Raw genomic sequence first — 20,000 nt, 5'->3', positions numbered from 1 at the left:
CATACTGTTTCACCACCCATCCTGCCAACAGCGCCGGCTGGGGGGTCTCAGGAACGGCCTGACGCTCCTCGGTCAGGCTCAGTATATCAGTACTGCAGGGGAGAGATGACCCTCCTCCCGGTCATTTGGTTTAATCAGAGCATGTGGTCTGAGGTGGTAGAGTAACACTACAGGATCCTACACTAATATGACTCTATGGGTTCTGCAGCGTTACACAGCAGTTCTGGAGAGAGGTTCTCCTCCTGCAACTCCACCAAAATATGCTGTATTCTTTAAAGAGGAGGTTTCACGGTGAGCCAAAAACGACAGACCATGCAGGGCAACCTGTGAACTCCTGATATCAGAGCCAGCGTTTAGCACCATCCTAACTGCTGACTGGTGAGGTACAAGCTTCCATTAGCCGTTATTAACATTAGCCTCGCAGCTCCAGTGTAAATTACTTGTTCCTGGGCTGATCGACACCTGACAGACATTAGTTTAAATAATATCGCTTTAAAAACACATCAGCTAGTTTGAAGGGTGTCACTGAGGGGATTCACTGAGGGGCGTCACTGAGGGGCCTCACTAAGGGGCGTCGCTGAAGGGCGTCACTAAGGGGCGTCGCTGAGGGGATTCACTGAGGGGCGTCACTGAGGGGCGTCACTGAGGGGCGTCGCTGAGGGGATTCACTGAGGGGCGTCGCTGAGGGGCGTCACTGAGGGGTTCACTGAGGGGCGTCACTGAGGGGATTCACTGAGGGGCGTCACTGAGGGGCGTCACTAAGGGGCGTCGCTGAAGGGCGTCACTAAGGGGCGTCGCTGAGGGGATTCACTGAGGGGCGTCGCTGAGGGGCGTCGCTGAGGGGATTCACTGAGGGGTGTCACTGAGGGGCGTCACTGAGGGGATTCACTGAGGGGCGTCGCTGAGGGGCATCGCTGAGGGGCGTCGCTGAGGGGCATCGCTGAGGGGATTCACTGAGGGGCGTCACTGAGGGGCGTCGCTGAGGGGCGTCGCTGAGGGGCATCGCTGAGGGGATTCACTGAGGGGCGTCACTGAGGGGCGTCGCTGAGGGGATTCACTGAGGGGCGTCACTGAGGGGCGTCACTAAGGGGCGTCACTGAGGGGCGTCACTGAGGGGCGTCGCTGAGGGGATTCACTGAGGGGCGTCACTGAGGGGCGTCACTAAGGGGCGTCACTGAGGGGCGTCAGAGGGGTGTCCAGGCTGAAACACTAACCTGCTGTAGGCTGGACTGGCATGATTCTACACAGAAGTCCTGCCTTTCCTACAGAAGAGTGCCTGTTTTTAACTGTATATACACACAATACAGAGAAGTACTGCCAATAGAATAGGACTCTCTGGAGCAGATCATCATGACCCTATTGGCTTCATGCTGCCTAATGCCAGGCTGGGCTAGAGGGGTATAAAGCCCCCCAGCATTGAGGAGCTGTGGAGCAGTGGAATGACGGTGGTGGAGCTCCATCCAGTACTTTTGGATAGGAGGAGTTGGGGAGTTGGGGATGATGAAGTGGGGTGGAGATCATCCAACATCTTGACCTCACTAATGCTCTTGTTGCTGAATTCAATCAAATCTTCACAGCAATGTTCCTTCAAAATCCTGCTTGCAGTATTAAAAATTCTAAATCCACACTGAACACATAACTGCTAATAATGCGTCTGCTGGAAGTCTGGCTGTCCGGCAGTGGTCAGAGCCGCAGCTGATGTCACTTTTCAAAACTCCGTCTCTCAGAGCTTTAATGGTGAACTGATGTAATGAAGAACCAGACCTGACTCGCCCAGAGAGAGAGAATTCAATTAGTCCTGCTTCCTTTCCAGCCAGAGTGCAGTCACAGAAGAGTGTGTGTGTCTACATCAACTCACAGTAATACTCTGTTTTATAATTATCATTATTATTACTTACCCAAACAACCCTAATAAACCTGTATCAGCACATGTTTAGAACAGTAGAACAGTAGAACGGGAAAACAGTAGAACGGGAGAACAGTAGAACAGTAGAACGGGAGAACAGTAGAACAGGAGAACAGTAGAACGGGAGAACAGTAGAACGGGAGAACAGTAGAATGGGAGAACAGTAGAACAGGAGAACAGTAGAATGGGAGAACAGTAGAACGGGAGAACAGGAGAACAGTAGAACAGGAGAACAGTAGAATGGGAGAACAGTAGAATGGGAGAAGAGTATAACAGGAGAACAGTAGAATGGGAGAACAGTAGAACGGGAGAACAGGAGAACAGTAGAACAGGAGAACAGTAGAACGGGAGAACAGTAGAACAGTAGAACGGGAGAACAGTAGAACGGGAGAACAGTAGAACGGGAGAACAGGCCAGTTCTGCTGTATTTAGGTGTAGTGTGTTGTGGCCGGTGTTCTGACCGCTCATATTCGAGTGGTCTGTAAGTGCGGTTTATTCTGAACCCTCTCTACACTCCAGCCCACCTCTCCGTGACCCTCAGGGTCAGAACCAGAGAGCGACCGCACCCACTCTTACTGTGTTTCACACACCTGCGGCCAGCAGGCGGCGCTATGACCTCAGATTACAGCACAGGGAGAACATGTGGGCCAGAGCACTGAAAGGAGGATTCCCAGACCAGAGTGAGTGTGAGAAGGGTTTAATAAGTGTAATAAGGATAATAAGGGTGTGATTAGGGGTTTATCCCTTATTACACCCTTATTAACACCCATCACACTAATTACACCCTTATTAATTACTTATCACACATTATTAACCCCTACTTAACCATTACTACACCTACATTAACACTTATTAACCCTTATAACAACCTTAATAACCACTTTAAATCCGTTTAAGTCTTTGGATCAGTACTGGGTTCTAACCTAACAGAACCAGCAGCAGAACCAGATCAGTTTTATCATTTAAACCCAATTTTAATCTAAACACTAAAGAACACACTGATAAGGTTCCTCCAGCGGGTCAGTGTGAGGAGCACTCTGGGGTAATCGAGGTGGACGTACAGGTGAGGAACTTGTTGAGATCCGGGCAGGTTGTGGAGAACACCGTTCAGTTTGGTGGGTTCTAGATAACCTTACCCAGTCCGAACTGTTCACAGTGAAGGTGAATGGAAAGCAGACTAACAGTAAAAACCGCATGTCTTTAAAATGGTGGAGGGATACATGCTGCAGGGTGCTGTGTGGCTAAGAACTAGTCCCCAGGTCCAGCACTGGAGGAGCTCGGCCCACACACTGAGATCTGCATTACTAACACAGTGCAGACTACACTTGGGCATCAAGCAGGTGCTGTCCAATACATCCAGCAGGTGGCGCTGTGTGCTATCCCAGACAAACCTTCCGGATTCTTCTTTTCCTTCAGAATGAGGAGCTTCCAGAATGGGCAGCAGAACAGCTCGTGGCACTTTGTGTGAAACAGGGACTGATCCTTCCTCTCTAAACTCACACACTCGGCCGAACCGTCCCGCAGCAGAATGTACTCCTTTCCATCCAGAACGGTGTAAACTTCACCAGGCCGACCAGCCGCGGTGCACACAGGGAAGAGGGACTGTTAGCAAATGAGCAAGCAGGCACTGCACACACACACACACACACACACACACCTTGAACTGGCCTTTTGAAGAGAACAGAGGTCATTACGATCCTGAACACTGGGAATCTCAGCTAGAACGTGGGACAGTTGTGACACTGTCAGCCCCAGATTAAGTGTGAGATGGTCTCAGGTGTCTAGTTCAGAACTTATAGAGCTGAGATTTTGCTCAACAGCTTTCTTATGAATTACAGTAAAAACAAGCAGCTCAGTGCACGACTGACCATGACCCCATCATCTATACAGGCTGCACTGACCTCTAGTGGACAGATGCTGCAGGTGCATGCCCTCACACTGCAATAGCACGTTTGTTTTACACATCAGCTGTTCTGCATTTACAGTAACATTAGCAGATCCCATAGATCCAATCTAACTGCACCAGTGATCAACTCCACCTCATTCATTCCACAACGGCTGGAAAACATGTGCTAACCTCACTAATACATTCTGCAGCTGGGATTATCTCAGTGCTATTACACTGCCTACTTCTCCAAATTCTCTGCATAATGAATCAGTTCACATGACCAGAGTCGGCCACAGTGGAGGTCTGGGGGGGTTTGGTGTGAAACGCTGGGTTCTAGATAACCTCCTCCAGTCAGAGCTGTTGTACAGTGGAGGTTCTAGATAAGCTCCCCCAGTCAGAGCTGTGGTTCTACAGTGGAGGTTGTAGATAATCTCCTCCAGTCAGAGCTGTGGTTCTACAGTGGAGGTGAGGGGAAGCAGACGTCTGAAGCTCTACTAAAAGCTCCTCACAGAAAGTTCTTCACCTAATGGTGATGAAGACGCTGCCTGATGCCTGAGACACGGTTCTACCAGAGTTCTGAGAAGAGCTCGGCTCTAGAACCTGCTTTTAGAACCAGATCATTAAAATGGTGGAGGGATACATGCTGCAGGGTGTAGTGCGGCTACAGAAAGTAGTCCCTAAAGAGAACTGCATTAGTTCAGATTCTCCACTATTTTACCTTCATCATCATCATCATCATCATCCCATATAAAACTCAGAAGACTCGTGCAGCTGCACTGGTGGGTTTGGATAGGAGATACATTATGGGCTGCATCTGTGTTGTTGTAGTCATGGTGACGCCTGGTTCTAGTCACCTCCACTGTACAGAGATCAGAGGGGGTCAGTTTCTCTACAGTGAAGCTCAGTTTTACACCAGATCTCCACTCTGAGAAATCTGGAAATGCAGTGGAACCTCTTTAAGCTGATCTACTGTCCTGAGGTTGTCTGATCTCGTGGGGAGGGGGTTAGCTCTCAGCTCTGCAGATTGAAAGGCTATGGCAGGTTAATTAAGTAAGTCCAAAGCCACCAGGGGACGAAGCAGGCTGGGCATTCATTTCCCCTCTGGGTCTGAGATGGGCCTGTGGGCCTCAGCACAGTAATTAAAAAGTTCTGCATCGGCTGGAACACCTCCATCAAACGGCCTCCACCTCCTGTCTGCGGTTTGGACTCCACCTGTCCGTGACGTAACACACTTTAATGAGTTTTACAAGTAACAGATGAATCAAACCTAATCTGCTGACATTCACAGGCCTGCCTGTCCTCATGGGAGCAGAGCTGAACACACACTCTCACACACACACACACACACACTCTCACACACACACACTCACACTCACACACACACACACACACACACACACACACACACACACAAACACACACACTCACACTCACACTCACACACACACACTCACACACACACACACACTCACACTCTCACACACACACACACACACACTTTCACACACACACACACACACACACACACACACACTTTCACACACACACACACACTTTCACACACACACACACACACACACACACACACTTTCACACACACACACACACTTTCACACACACACACACTCACACACACAAAAGCAGGCTTCCTGTGTTTGGGTGGGAAGGGGGGCTCTGTGTGGTTCCTCTTTGGGGGAGCAGGAGGCCGCTGTTTATTTAATGAGGCAGCCCTGCCAACCTCTTTGTCTCCATGGTAACAGGTGCTGAACCGCTAGCTTAGCTTTGTTTACTGTGGAGAGAACAGCGATAAACCTCGTTTTTCTGAGTCACTAATGACCCCAACCTTCTCACCTCTGTCTGACTGCGTCTCTGGCGCTGGTTTAGCTTAGCGTTGTCGGACAGCGGCCGGTAACTCAGCGGGTAAGGCTAGTAGTAGCCAGCTGGCTAAATCTCCTCACTCTAAAAGACGCTGTTTGTTTTCCCGCCCGTACTCAGGATCAAGCCCCGCCTCCCGCCCTGCGGTTGGCTAGTAGGAAGCCGTCTCCCGCGCTGGGATTGGTTGTTCCGTGCGAATGTGAAAGATTCATCCAATCCCAGCTCAAGAAATACAGCAATAGCAGCCAGGAGGCGGGTTCTGTCGGAAAACGGGCGGGAAAGTAAGCTCTATGGAGGCGTAGTAGCCCGCGCGCCTCAGACCATTTAAAGCGACACGCACCTTAAACCCCTCCGTTACTCTTCTGTAAAATCAGACCCGGTTAAACCCTCCCCTGTAGCCCAAAGACTGCAGACACACACAACACGCGACTCCTCTGAACTGATCAATCACAAATACGCTACGAACTGATGTCCTGTAACATTAATGACAGTTCAATATCAGCACCTCCAGCCTCAAACAGCAGCGACCGGAAAGGGCTCGGTAAAACGGCCCCGCCGCAGAGGGCTGCTCCTCTCTGTCCCGGGAGAAAGGGCTGAAACGCGTCGGGGGACAAAGGGCAGCAGCCTCGGTAAGGGCTGGGGGCTGGAGGGCTGGAGGGCTGGGGGCTGGGGGCTGGAAGGCTGGGGACTGGAAGGCTGGGGACTGGAAGGCTGGGGGCTGGAGGGCTGGGGGCTGGAAGGCTGGGGGCTGGAGGGCTGGGGGCTGGAGGTATGCAGGGCTGGAGGGCTGGGGGCTGGAGGTATGCAGGGCTGGGGGCTGGGGGCTGGAAGGCTGGGGGCTGGAGGGCTGGGGGCTGGAGGTATGCAGGGCTGGGGGCTGGGGGCTGGAGGTCTCCTACCTTTACTCGCATCTTTATCTTCCTTCGTCTTCGCAGCCCTGGCGCTCATAGGTCCCGGTTTGGAGGCACAGATCCGTGTGAAGAGGCGCAGCAGACCAGCCTGAGACCATTCAAAACTGGCTCTCCACTCCAGAGGTGGCCAGCCTCTCCTTAAAGGCACCAGCGTCCCTCAGCAGGGCTGCTGGCTGACCACAGAGCCAGGACCCTCACATCAGCTCCACACCAACCCACAGCTCCACTGGATGAACACCTGGCTGCCTTACCTGAAGCTTCCCGTCTCTGAGAGCCAGAAGAGCCCCAGAGAGCATGATCTCAATAAGCCCACCCTCGCCTCCCCCAGGGCCCAGGAGCCGCAGCCGGTTCGAGTCCAGTTCTGGAGATGGGAAAGTCACCGACCCCGGAGCATGTGACAAGTCCACTGAGTGTCCTGCTGTTTCCCTCCGCTCTCCAAACTTCAGCAGCCCAGTGAGCGTGTGTGTGAGTGTGAGTCAGTGTGTGTGTGTGTGAGTGTGTTGGTGTGTGTGTGTGTGGGGTGTGTGTGTGTGGGGGGGGTGTGTGTGTGTGACGTAGAGTGTTTCTAGATGTTCTCACTCCTCCGGCAGATCCACAGCCTGTTCAAAGGAAACAGAGACTTCAAACGGTTTAACAGAACCACATCTTTAAAAACAGGCTCCTCAAGGGTTCTTTAGGAAAGGTGGGGGTTCTATAAATAATCATCTGAAATGGTTTATTGGTCAAAGGGTTCTCCTGGGTGGTGTTAAACTGCTGTAGACTGAGTGGGCGGGGTTAAACTGCTGTTGGCTGAATGGGCGGGGTTAAACTGCTGTAGGCTGAGTGGGTGCGGTTAAACTGCTGTAGGCTGAGTGGGTGCGGTTAAACTGCTGTAGGCTGAGTGGGCGGGGTTAAACTGCTGTAGGTGGAATGGGCAGGGTTTAACTGCTGTAGGCTGAGTGGGCGGGGTTAAACTGATGTAGGCTGAGTGGGTGGGGTTAAACTGCTGTAGGCTGAGTGGGCGGGGTTAAACTGCTGTAGGTGGAATGGGCAGGGTTTAACTGCTGTAGGCTGAGTGGGCGGGGTTAAACTGATGTAGGCTGAGTGGGCGGGGTTAAACTGCTGTAGGTGGAATGGGCAGGGTTTAACTACTGTAGGCTGAGTGGGCGGGGTTAAACTGCTGTAGGCTGAGTGGGTGGGGTTAAACTGCTGTAGGCTGAGTGGGCGGGGTTAAACTGCTGTAGGCTGAGTGGGTGCGGTTAAACTGCTGTAGGCTGAATGGGTGCGGTTAAACTGCTGTAGGCTGAATGGGTGCGGTTAAACTGATGTAGGCTGAATGGGTGCGGTTAAACTGATGTAGGCTGAGTGGGTGCGGTCAAACTGCTGTAGGCTGAATGGGTGCGGTTAAACTGATGTAGGCTGAATGGGTGCGGTTAAACTGCTGTAGGCTGAATGGGTGCGGTTAAACTGCTGTTGGCTGAGTGGGTGCGGTTAAACTGCTGTAGGCTGAATGGGTGCGGTTAAACTGATGTAGGCTGAGTGGGCGGGGTTAAACTGATTTAGGCTGAGTGGGCGGGGTTAAACTGCTGTAGGTGGAATGGGCAGGGTTTAACTGCTGTAGGCTGAGTGGGCGGGGTTAAACTGCTGTAGGCTGAGTGGGTGGGGTTAAACTGCTGTAGGCTGAGTGGGCGGGGTTAAACTGCTGTAGGCTGAGTGGGTGCGGTTAAACTGCTGTAGGCTGAATGGGTGCGGTTAAACTGATGTAGGCTGAATGGGTGGGGTTAAACTGCTGTAGGTGGAATGGGCGGGGTTAAACTGCTGTAGGCTGAGTGGGCGGGGTTAAACTGCTGTAGGCTGAATTCTGATCCGGGCTGAGCTCCTCTGCTCCCGCGTTACTGAAGAGCCGCTGAGGTTCTTCTTTATTTAGCCTCGAACCGCAGAGCAGCGGCGCGTCACCGCCGGCAGTTTGGAAAATGGAGCGAAGCTCTATATATTATAAATGATGGGAGCAGCACGAGGAGAGAGGCGCCCTGCCTCAAACAGAGGAAAAGTGAGGAAACTTCAGTGCGCCTCAGAGTCAGAGAGAGGAGCAGAGGGAGGAGAGATGGAGGCCGGGTGGAGGCCGGGTGGAGCAGTGTGTGTGGGGGGGTGCTGTAGGCGCGTGAGCTGTACTGTAGGCCTGAGTGCGTTACGCAGCTCAGTGGAGCAGGTTCACTCCACGGGCAGCTTTATGTAATCTGGATGCAGGAGGAGCATGAATAATACAGCCTCTCGCCCTGTCCTCCAGAGCCACGAGATTCCATCACAGGGCAGCTTACATAAAGACGGCGGAGCGGCGGTGCATGAGCCGGATTAAACATTCACCTGCATTCCTCTGATCTCCAACCGGATCCCCCTGTATCGGACGTGTTGGGTGCGTTACGACCTGTGGAGAGTTCCACCTCCTAAACGACACCGATGCTCAGCGCGTCGGCCTGAGGACTGATAATAAGAACTGAGAGCTGATCAACATTCAATCATTCAGTCCTGATTTATTTGCTTTTCACCACCTGAAGTAATACGGTTTGGTCTGATTGGCTGCCCTACATCACGCCTCATTCAAACAGGCCTGAAACACTCCTGATAACCTGAACCGGTGTAAATGGGCGGGGCCTAGCGGCTCTTGGCTGAGTAGGTTAGTAAGTAAATGTCTGTGTTGGTTTTTGTGACGTCGTAAAAACACTGACTTCAGAACAGCTGTGTTTCCATATTTGGACTCTTATGTAAACGAATGTAAACGAGCTCCATTCCGATTGGCTGTAATTGTAATGTCTGAAATGATGTAAAAGAGTTTATTTTTGTGACATCACAAAAACACTGATCTGAATGGGGTTTCCACACGACATCACACTCTTATTCCCAGTGAAGTGAGAGGAGGTCAGTGTTCTGGGATATCTGATAACCTGGTCACTTTTACTGGCCGTCAGTGAGTCAGTTACAGGAAGAGCAGGAGTACGTGTGTGTGTGTGTGTGTGTGTGTGTGTGTGTGTGTGTGTGTGTGTACTGTTTGCTGTAATACTGAACTCTCAGTAGAGCAAATACACACCGGACCCTTCTGAATGTTTTCACGACAGATTCGGATCCACCCCTTTTGTCCATCAGCAAATGCAAACACAGCCGCTGGACTTTGGAGCGGACAGTCCGAGCGCTTGTCCACTTCTGGGTGAAATGGAGAAGATGAAGGTGTTTCTCCTGATCTGTGGAGTTCTGCCTGAAATACGGCTCAGCGCTGCAGGTAAGGCTAACGCTAATTCATCTGTTAGTCTGTCAGGACTCAGAGTGTTAATCAACAAGAAGCAGAAGTAGCTCTAGAGAGAGCCTTTAGACCGTGAACGGTCATCAGGAGCTGCAGTACTGAGAGCCGGGAGCTCATACTCCGGCCTCATTGGGTGAAGAAACTACTTAGGCTGTGAGAAGTTTATAAACAGGAGATTTAGACGTGTTTAAACTCCTTATTCAGCCACAACATTAAAAAACGTTTAAACGAAGCTGATCCTGAAACCAGAGCCGCCCTCCTAACTGTCTGTCCCCGCCTGTCCCCGCCCAGCGTCTGTGTTTCTGTCCAAACCGTCAGCAGACTCGGTTCTGTCCAGGCAGAGGCGGCACAACGCTGGAGCTTTTGAGGAGATGATGAGAGACAATTTGGAGCGAGAGTGCATAGAGGAGAACTGCAGCCTGGAGGAGGCGCGAGAGGTGTTCGAGAACGAGGAGCAAACAGTGAGTAACTGATGAGAACAGAGAGAAACTGATGAGAACAGAGAGAAACTGATGAGAACAGAGAGAAACTGATGAGAACAGTGAGTAACTGATGAGAACAGTGAGTAACTGATGAGAACAGAGAGAAACTGATGAGAACAGAGAGAAACTGATGAGAACAGTGAGTAACTAATGAGAACAGTGAGTAACTGATGAGAACAGTGAGTAACTAATGAGAACAGTGAGTAACTGATGAGAACAGAGAGAAACTGATGAGAACAGAGAGAAACTGATGAGAACAGTGAGTAACTAATGAGAACAGTGAGTAACTGATGAGAACAGTGAGTAACTAATGAGAACAGTGAGTAACTGATGAGAACAGAGAGAAACTGATGAGAACAGTGAGTAACTAATGAGAACAGTGAGTAACTGATGAGAACAGTGAATAACTGATGAGAACAGAGAGAAACTGATGAGAACAGAGAGAAACTGATGAGAACAGTGAGTAACTGATGAGAACAGTGAATAACTGATGAGAACAGAGAGAAACTGATGAGAACAGTGAGTAACTGATGAGAACAGTGAATAACTGATGAGAACAGAGAGAAACTGATGAGAACATAAAGTAATGAGCCGGCGCTGAGGGTGATTGACAGCTTGTGTCAAATATGAATCTCTTCTAAACAAACGTCTTTTTCCTTTTTCAGAGGGAGTTCTGGGTCAGTTATAAGGGTGAGTGCTGAAACTGATACTGTTAATAAGTGTGTATGAGTGTGTATGAGTGTGTTTATATGAGTGTGTTTATATGAGTGTGTATGAGTGTGTTTATATGAGTGTGTTTATATGAGTGTGTATGAGTGTGTTTATATGAGTGTGTTTATATGAGTGTGTATGAGTGTGTTTATATGAGTGTGTATGAGTGTGTTTATATGAGTGTGTATGAGTGTGTTTATATGAGTGTGTATGAGTGTGTTTATATGAGTGTGTATGAGTGTGTGTATGAGTGTGTTTATATGAGTGTGTTTATTTGAGTGTGTATGAGTGTGTTTATATGAGTGTGTATGAGTGTGTTTATTTGAGTGTGTATGAGTGTGTTTATATGAGTGTGTTTATATGAGTGTGTTTATATGAGTGTGTATGAGTGTGTTTATATGAGTGTGTATGAGTGTGTGTATGAGTGTGTTTATATGAGTGTGTTTATTTGAGTGTGTATGAGTGTGTTTATATGAGTGTGTTTATTTGAGTGTGTATGAGTGTGTTTATATGAGTGTGTTTATATGAGTGTGTATGAGTGTGTGTATGAGTGTGTTTATATGAGTGTGTGTATGAGTGTGTTTATATGAGTGTGTTTATATGAGTGTGTATGAGTGTGTTTATATGAGTGTGTATGAGTGTGTTTATATGAGTGTGTTTATATGAGTGTGTATGAGTGTGTTTATATGAGTGTGTATGAGTGTGTATGAGTGTGTTTATATGAGTGTGTATGAGTGTGTTTATATGAGTGTGTTTATTTGAGTGTGTATATATGAGTGTGTATGAGTGTGTTTATATGAGTGTGTATGAGTGTGTTTATTTGAGTGTGTATGAGTGTGTTTATATGAGTGTGTTTATATGAGTGTGTTTATATGAGTGTGTATGAGTGTGTTTATTTGAGTGTGTTTATATGAGTGTGTATGAGTGTGTGTATGAGTGTGTTTATATGAGTGTGTATGAGTGTGTGTATGAGTGTGTTTATATGAGTGTGTTTATTTGAGTGTGTATGAGTGTGTTTATATGAGTGTGTTTATTTGAGTGTGTTTATTTGAGTGTGTATGAGTGTGTTTATATGAGTGTGTTTATTTGAGTGTGTATGAGTGTGTTTATTTGAGTGTGTATGAGTGTGTTTATATGAGTGTGTATGAGTGTGTTTATATGAGTGTGTTTATATGAGTGTGTATGAGTGTGTTTATTTGAGTGTGTATGAGTGTGTTTATATGAGTGTGTATGAGTGTGTTTATTTGAGTGTGTTTATATGAGTGTGTATGAGTGTGTGTATGAGTGTGTTTATATGAGTGTGTATGAGTGTGTGTATGAGTGTGTTTATATGAGTGTGTTTATTTGAGTGTGTATGAGTGTGTTTATATGAGTGTGTTTATTTGAGTGTGTTTATTTGAGTGTGTATGAGTGTGTTTATATGAGTGTGTTTATTTGAGTGTGTATGAGTGTGTTTATATGAGTGTGTTTATATGAGTGTGTTTATTTGAGTGTGTATGAGTGTGTTTATATGAGTGTGTTTATTTGAGTGTGTATGAGTGTTCGTATGAGTGTGTTTATATGAGTGTGTTTATTTGAGTGTGTATGAGTGTTCGTATGAGTGTGTTTATATGAGTGTGTTTATTTGAGTGTGTATGAGTGTTCGTATGAGTGTGTCTGAGCGGGCGGTTCTGTGGAACACTCGTACTCCCCCAGTTCCCCCACAGGCAGAACCTCACTGCTGGACCAGTTAAGGTGGAACTGACAGAACCCAGGTTCTTGTCTCTGTTTATCTAACAGACTAAAATGAGAATTGGTGGATCTAAGCTATCATAGCAGCCTTATTGCTGTAGTGCTCCAGTGGTCTCTAGTGTGTGTGTGTGTACTGTGTGTGTGTGTGTGTAAGAATAGCAGCAGAAGTAGATGGAAGGGAATGGCCTGAGGTGTGTGTGTGTGTGAAAGGGTCTTAGAGAAGCGGTGGGGCAGCAGTAATGACAGCCTCTCGTGTGTGTGTGTGTGTGTGTGTGTGTGTGTGTCTCAGATGGAGATCAGTGTGTGTCGTCTCCATGTCAGAATGGCGGGACGTGTGAGGATGGGATGAGTTCTTATGTCTGCTGGTGTCCGAGTGGCTTCATCGGCAAGAACTGTGAGCTAGGTAACATCAGCATCTGTCCAGACACAGTCTCCCCTAGTTCCTTTACACACACACACACACACACACACACAGAGACCTGTGTGTGATAATAATGCACCCTGTATATTTTATATATATATGTGTGTGTGTGTGTGTGTGTGTGTGTGTGTGTGTAGAGATGGTGCGCCAGTGTGATGTAAATAACGGGGGCTGTATGCATTTCTGTCTGGTGGATAAAACGTATGGAGTGGTGTGTGACTGCGCTGACGGATACAGACTCTCTCTGGACACCAGGAGCTGCGAACCTATGGGTACGTCTTTATCTTTCTCACACACACACACACACACACACACACACATAAACACACACACACACACACACACACACACACACACACACATAAACACACACACACACACACACACACACACACATAAACGCATACACAGCTATGGGCATTTCTCTGAGGCTGTGTGCACGTGGTTGATCAGTTTTAGAGAAATCATTTGGTGCTGCTCTGTGCTGCTCTGTGCTGTGCTGTGCTGCTCTGTGCTGTGCTGCTCTGTGCTGTGCTGTGCTGCTCTGTGCTGTGCTGTGCTGCTCTGTGCTGTGCTGCTCTGTGCTGTGCTGTGCTGCTCTGTGCTGTGCTGTGCTGCTCTGTGCTGTGCTGCTCTGTGCTGTGCTGTGCTGCTCTGTGCTGCTCTGTGCTGCTCTGTGCTGTGCTGTGCTGCTCTGTGCTGTGCTGTGCTGCTCTGTGCTGTGCTGTGCTGCTCTGTGCTGCTCTGTGCTGCTCTGTGCTGTGCTGTGCTGCTCTGTGCTGTGCTGTGCTGCTCTGTGCTGTGCTGCTGTGTGCTGCTCTGTACAGCGGTTTGGGCCAGGTGAGGAACTGGGGGCTGGATTCCAGCACAGTCCAGTGCTCCGACACTGGAAAGGAGCTGCTGAGTGGAATCAGGAAAAAACCTCCACTGCAGGAATCCAGTCCTCCAGGACCAGAAGCTGAACAGCCCTGATCCGAGATACAAGCCTTACTGCCCAAATGCACGCTTCCTCAGTGAGACAGTCCAGGATGACTGAGTTTGTGGAGATGGTTGTTGTGTTGGTTAGGGGAGTTCCCGTGTGGCAGTTTGGGGGCCGACGTCTCTGAGCTTCTGTCCACTAGAACGCTCATCAGTGCAGAGAACATCAATCACGTCCACTCTGTAGATCTTCAGAACTCAACAGAGAGTAACGTAACACAGCCCAACAGCACGGCCACCCCAGAGCTCAGCAGCGCCACCACCAGGCCAGCCTCAGATCACCACTGGGCTTTCTTCCCCACCCTGTCCACCATCACCGAGCAGAGCAACAGTGACCAGCGCATCGTCGGAGGAAACGAAGCCACACCTGGGGAGATCCCCTGGCAGGTAGGAGCCGAAGAGGCTGGGGGCTTAGGGTTAAGGGTGATGATGACATCCAATCACAGTTATATAACTAACAGTACAGAAAATGAAGCCGAATTTTATGTCATCAAAGTTCTGAAACCGAAACTGTAGAGGACAGTGTGAGACAAGGAAAGCAGGTCTGGTGAAGGCTGGATGTGCAGCTGTTCTCTCTCTCTGCACTAGGTGGCGCTGGTTACTAAAGATAAAAATTTGACGTTTTGCGGCGGCTCTCTGCTGAGCGAGGTTTGGGTGGTCACGGCTGCTCACTGTCTGGTGGAGGGGAAGATCGGTGCCTTCTTTGTCCGACTGGGTACGAAACATACACACACACACATGCACACACACACACACATACACACACATACACATACACACATAGTGTCACAGCTGAGTGTTGGTGGGTTTCAATAGAACTACTACTTTAACAGGAAGGGGCCGTTAGACCGGCTGATTAGAAACACACACACAGTTGGTCTTGATTTCTCTCCAGGTGAACATGACGTGAAGAAGGACGAGGGAAGGGAGAGTGATCATGAGATAGCCCAGTATCACACGCACCCCAACTACAACTTCCAGCGCAGCCACAATCACGACATCGCGCTGCTGAAGCTCAGAGCGCCCGTCGCCTTCTCCGACTACGCCAGGCCCATCTGCCTGGGGCCCAAGCACTTTACAGAGAACCTGCTGAAGAGCGCCCACCACTCTCTGGTGAGCGGCTGGGGCCGGCTGCGGTACGGTGGGCACGAGTCCGAGACCCTGCAGAAAGTGGAGCTCCCGTACGTGGACCGCACCGAGTGCAAGGGCAGCGACAAGATCTCCCGCTTCATGTTCTGTGCCGGATACAATACCATCCGCAAGGACTCGTGCCAGGGGGACAGCGGCGGCCCGCACGCCACCAGCTCCCAGGGCACCTGGTTCCTGACCGGCGTCATCAGCTGGGGCGATGAGTGCGCCAAGGAGGGAAAGTACGGCATCTACACCCGAGTGTCCAGATACATGAACTGGATCACTAACACCACCGGAATCAGGGCCGGCTCCTCTGGGAAATAACCCTGACCGGAGCCGTTACCTCTGCTTCCCGTTTCCGAAATGCTGCACTCAGGAAGAGCGGGAGCTCCCAAGTCTTTATTCAGTGCTTTGTTTATTTTGGAAATGCTGTGTGGAAATACCCTGTTAATATAGTGCAGAAAACTCCCACCCATTCAGCCCCACCCCCACCCAGTCCGCCCCCATTCAAACAACTCTACCCACTCAGCCCCACCCCACTCAAATAACTCTACCCACTCAGCCCCGCCCCATTCAAATAACTCTACCCACTCAGCCCCACCCCACTCAAATAACTCTACCCACTCAGCCCCGCCCCATTCAAATAACTCTACCCACTCAGCCCTGCCCCACTCAAATAACTCTACCCACTCAAATAACTCTACACACTCAGCCCCGCCCCACTCAAATAACTCTACCCACTCAGCCCCACCCCACTCAAATAACTCTACCCACTCAGCCCCGCCCCATTCAAATAACTCTACCCACTCAGCCCCGCCCCACTCAAATAACTCTACACACTCAGCCCTGCCCCACTCAAATAACTCTACCCACTCAGCCCTGCCCCACTCAAATAACTCTACCCACTCAAATAACTCTACACACTCAGCCCCGCCCCACTCAAATAACTCTACCCACTCAGCCCCGCCCCACTCAAATAACTCTACCCACTCAGCCCCGCCCCACTCAAATAACTCTACCCACTCAGCCCCGCCCCACTCAAATAACTCTACCCACTCAGCCCTGCCCCACTCAAATAACTCTACCCACTCAAATAACTCTACACACTCAGCCCCGCCCCACTCAAATAACTCTACCCACTCAGCCCCGCCCCACTCAAATAACTCTACACACTCAGCCCTGCCCCACTCAAATAACTCTACCCACTCAGCCCTGCCCCACTCAAATAACTCTACCCACTCAAATAACTCTACACACTCAGCCCCGCCCCACTCAAATAACTCTACCCACTCAGCCCCGCCCCACTCAAATAACTCTACCCACTCAGCCCCGCCCCATTCAAATAACTCTACCCACTCAGCCCCGCCCCACTCAAATAACTCTACCCACTCAAATAACTCTACACAGTCAGCCCCGCCCCACTCAAATAACTCTACCCACTCAGCCCCGCCCCACTCAAATAACTCTACCCACTCAGCCCTGCCCCACTCAAATAACTCTACCCACTCAGCCCCGCCCCACTCAAATAACTCTACCCACTCAAATAACTCTACACACTCAGCCCCGCCCCACTCAAATAACTCTACACACTCAGCCCTGCCCCACTCAAATAACTCTACCCACTCAGCCCCGCCCCACTCAAATAACTCTACCCACTCAAATAACTCTACACACTCAGCCCCGCCCCACTCAAATAACTCTACACACTCAGCCCCGACCCACTCAAATAACTCTACACACTCAGCCCTGCCCCACTCAAATAACTCTACCCACTCAGCCCCGCCCCACTCAAATAACTCTACCCACTCAAATAACTCTACACACTCAGCCCCGCCCCACTCAAATAACTCTACCCACTCAGCCCCGCCCCACTCAAATAACTCTACCCACTCAAATAACTCTACCCACTCAAATAACTCTACACACTCAGCCCCGACCCGGGCGCTGGCATGTTGGAACCCAGCGGCGCATTTATCATTTAGCATGTAGCATGTAGCATGTAGCTCACATCAGACTGAAAAATTGAAGCAGCACTCAAAGCCCTGCCGTCCTGCAGCCTCAAGAGACACAGCCGCAGCTCTGGACCAGCAGTTCCAGGATGTACCGTAGTTATAGATGTGCGCCACCTAGGGGTGTGCAGTTTAAAGGGAATGCTGTGGTTCCTGGTTGACGACGCTGGATCATTAAAAGTGCAGATACTGCTTCCTGTTTCAGTGTCTGAATTCCCTACTTATCAGTGTTTAGTCTGAGAGCAGTATCAGACGTGTTATAAATGATGTTATAAAGGTTATAAAGGCCTATAAGAGGTGTTGTGAATACTCAGAGCTCATCTTTAAATAAACAGGCCTGCAGAGCTGCCAGGAGCAGAGCTTCCCCTAATTCTAACCCAGAGATCACATCTCTGACTGGACAGAGAAACATCCAGCAGCTTTAGCTCCTCCCACTCAGCCCATGTAAATATTAGCAATATTAGCTACGTTAGCAAGAGCCCTGAACACCACAGCTAGCAAAGAGACACAGCTTCCTATTTCTACACTCAACTACTCGCCACACCCAGGGCTCAGATCAGACCCCTCAGCGCCAGGTCAGAACCCGCAGGGCTGATGCTGAGGGGTCTGATTCTCACCTTGAGGGGGTCTGACCTTGCTGAAACAGTCTGATTGGACGCTGAATGAATGAACTAGCATTTTAATCACGAGCATGAGTAAATCTGTCCCACCGCTCTGTCCTGCGGTCACACCGCTTCAGGTGAGCTCTTCTTTTATTGGCCACCTGGTTGAAAGCACACATGATGGGCGGAGTCTTTCAGCTGCAGTTGACCATGGTTAAACTGGGTGTTTGGGTGAATTATGGGTGTGTTTAGGAAAGAGCAGCAGCCTCAGCAGAAGCCTTAATGAAGCCGAAGTGTGAGAACAGTGTATTGGGAATCATTAAGAGGAAGAGTTCTGCCTTTAGCTTCTGAGTTTCTGAAGCTGTGTCTTTATTTTTAAGGGTTAAGTCAGTTTAACACCAGATGATTTCATTCGGAATAATCCCAACATCGCTGTGAAGCCTCACGGCTTTTCCAGAATTCATTCGCTATTAAATATCTGCAACATGGGTTTGATAAAGGCATCTTTTTGTATCTATTAGCAGAATTTGATCAGATTTGAACAGATAACCTTTTGCAAAAAACAATGTTCTCATATGAGGCCAAAGGGTCAAAGTTTAAAAAAATGAAGTGTGATGGTGCAGAGATTTGAGCCCCATATGAGGACGCAGGGTCTGAAGAGGTTAACATCTGATTCTGAAACAGTGCCTGGTCTTGTGTGACTGGAGGTTACTGCACAGTGCCAGGTGAACAGACTCTCCTATGAGGACTTTGGATCTCTGGCTCTGCAGATTGAAGGTGTTGGAAGCCTCAGTGCTGAAGACCACAACACAGCGCCCCCTAGTGTGTAAATGATTCAGAACACTCTTTGAATGCGTTACAGCAGCTGTAGCTGACAGTCGAGGAAAAAAGGAGAGATTTGAGCACAGGAGGAGTCAGTAAACACTTTTATACACAGAGATGTTTCTCTGCACAGAGCGGCCACGTCCGGCAACCATTCAGACACGTTTACTAACAATCATTCAGACAAAAATAGCTCTCCCGTCGTACGATTGTGCTTAAAGTCATTTCTTCTCATTTCTGTACACTGTATTAACATGAGGTCACTGTCTCGCCGCTCGGCCTGTACAGATTATTCTACATGTATGGCTTTGAAAAGGTCAGAGGCTGATGACGCGTTTCTGTGGAAGCTCGTTTCCGCCGGTGAGCAGGAAGTAACTTTTTCTCTCAAAATATTCACTGATGTTCATCATCTTAAATCATCTTAAATTTGTTTTCTTACAATATTTTCTCTTGATGATTTTATTACAGATGACATCAAAACAACACCTTCTTCTCTCCAAAAAAACGAAATGACTTCTCCCCAAATTTGAGAACCTTCATTCAAATGTTTGGGAAATAAGATCATTATTTTGACTTTTGACGAGAACATCAGTGATGATTCTGAGCGTCAGTACATGCTAAGTGAGAACTGTGAGGTACTGCTGTCTGACACTGCTGGCAAAAACAGGAAACGGGGTTCCACACAGCTCTGCGATGGGGTTATGAAACACCAGAGGTGGGAAACCCAGGTCAAAGCTCCAGATCCTGGGGTGTTTTTTCACTTTCTGGACCTGGATTTCCTACCTGTCGTACACACACCATGCCGCTCATGCAGAAGCATCTGGAACAGTGGAACAGCTGATGGGTTTTTGCACAGCAGTCTCTAGGTACTAACAGTGAGGCTAGTTCTGAGGACTCCAGGGTTCTCCATCTGCTGTAGAGTACAGTCTGTTAGCCCAGAAATGATGGCCTGTAGGGATGACTGTAGAGAACATGGACAGTGCAACGTCTCCCCAACATGAAGCCACCACAGGTCTAGCGCCTCTGCTGGCTCAGACTGATCGATATGCCGGACAGTTTTGGCTTAATTTCTGTAGAACAGAAGGAACGGGAACCATGCGTCCATGTTTTCTACAGTACTTACAGCAGATGGAGATGAGGATGGAAAACACTGGTTTACTCCAGTAAATTCTCTCACCAGTCCTCTCACACACAGCTGGTAGTGAAGAGAGTGAGGTCTGTACAGCTGGAGGCAAACTGCAGCTACTCGCGTCATGCAG

At 49.2% G+C, this 20,000-nt stretch overlaps 2 protein-coding genes across 3 annotated transcripts in view; one reads left to right on the top strand and one right to left on the bottom strand.

Moving 5' to 3' along the window:
- The first annotated feature begins 6,056 nt into the window (after nucleotides 1–6,056).
- On the top strand, nucleotides 6,057–17,511 carry f9b (coagulation factor IXb). 2 transcript variants are annotated; one of them, XM_072658994.1, is made up of 10 exons: nucleotides 6,057–6,298; nucleotides 6,605–7,033; nucleotides 9,701–9,833; nucleotides 10,146–10,315; nucleotides 11,002–11,026; nucleotides 13,068–13,181; nucleotides 13,337–13,471; nucleotides 14,266–14,564; nucleotides 14,766–14,892; nucleotides 15,073–17,511. In XM_072658994.1, exons 2-10 carry the CDS (start codon nucleotides 6,875–6,877, stop codon nucleotides 15,630–15,632), a joined length of 1,722 nt encoding a protein of 573 aa, XP_072515095.1. In that variant the 5' UTR covers nucleotides 6,057–6,298; nucleotides 6,605–6,874; the 3' UTR covers nucleotides 15,633–17,511. The 2 variants fall into 2 exon arrangements, with proteins under 2 accessions (XP_072515095.1, XP_072515096.1); XM_072658995.1 differs by having other exon boundaries at nucleotides 6,058–6,298; nucleotides 9,673–9,833.
- Nucleotides 17,512–18,828: 1,317 nt separating this feature from the next.
- mcf2b (MCF.2 cell line derived transforming sequence b) overlaps nucleotides 18,829–20,000 on the bottom strand; it is a 17,599-nt gene continuing 16,427 nt past the window's right edge. The window contains exon 18 of the mRNA XM_072659532.1: nucleotides 18,829–20,000. This exon is cut by the window's right edge and continues 1,226 nt beyond it. The gene's annotated coding sequence lies outside the window, so the exon portion shown is untranslated.

The sequence above is a fragment of the Salminus brasiliensis genome, chromosome 16 (genome assembly GCF_030463535.1).
Source record: "Salminus brasiliensis chromosome 16, fSalBra1.hap2, whole genome shotgun sequence".
Taxonomy (NCBI): Eukaryota; Metazoa; Chordata; class Actinopteri; order Characiformes; family Bryconidae; genus Salminus; species Salminus brasiliensis.
This window is presented reverse-complemented; position numbering and strand designations above follow the sequence as displayed.

Bases quoted from the DNA above. Each gene is read 5' to 3' on its own strand.
- f9b (XM_072658994.1), top strand. From the start codon at position 6,875: ATGATCTCAATAAGCCCACCCTCGCCTCCCCCAGGGCCCAGGAGCCGC. The intron at 11,027-13,067 runs GTGAGTGCTGAA...TGTGTGTCTCAG, and splicing joins GTTCTGGGTCAGTTATAAGG to ATGGAGATCAGTGTGTGTCG. The intron at 14,893-15,072 runs GTACGAAACATA...ATTTCTCTCCAG, and splicing joins TGCCTTCTTTGTCCGACTGG to GTGAACATGACGTGAAGAAG.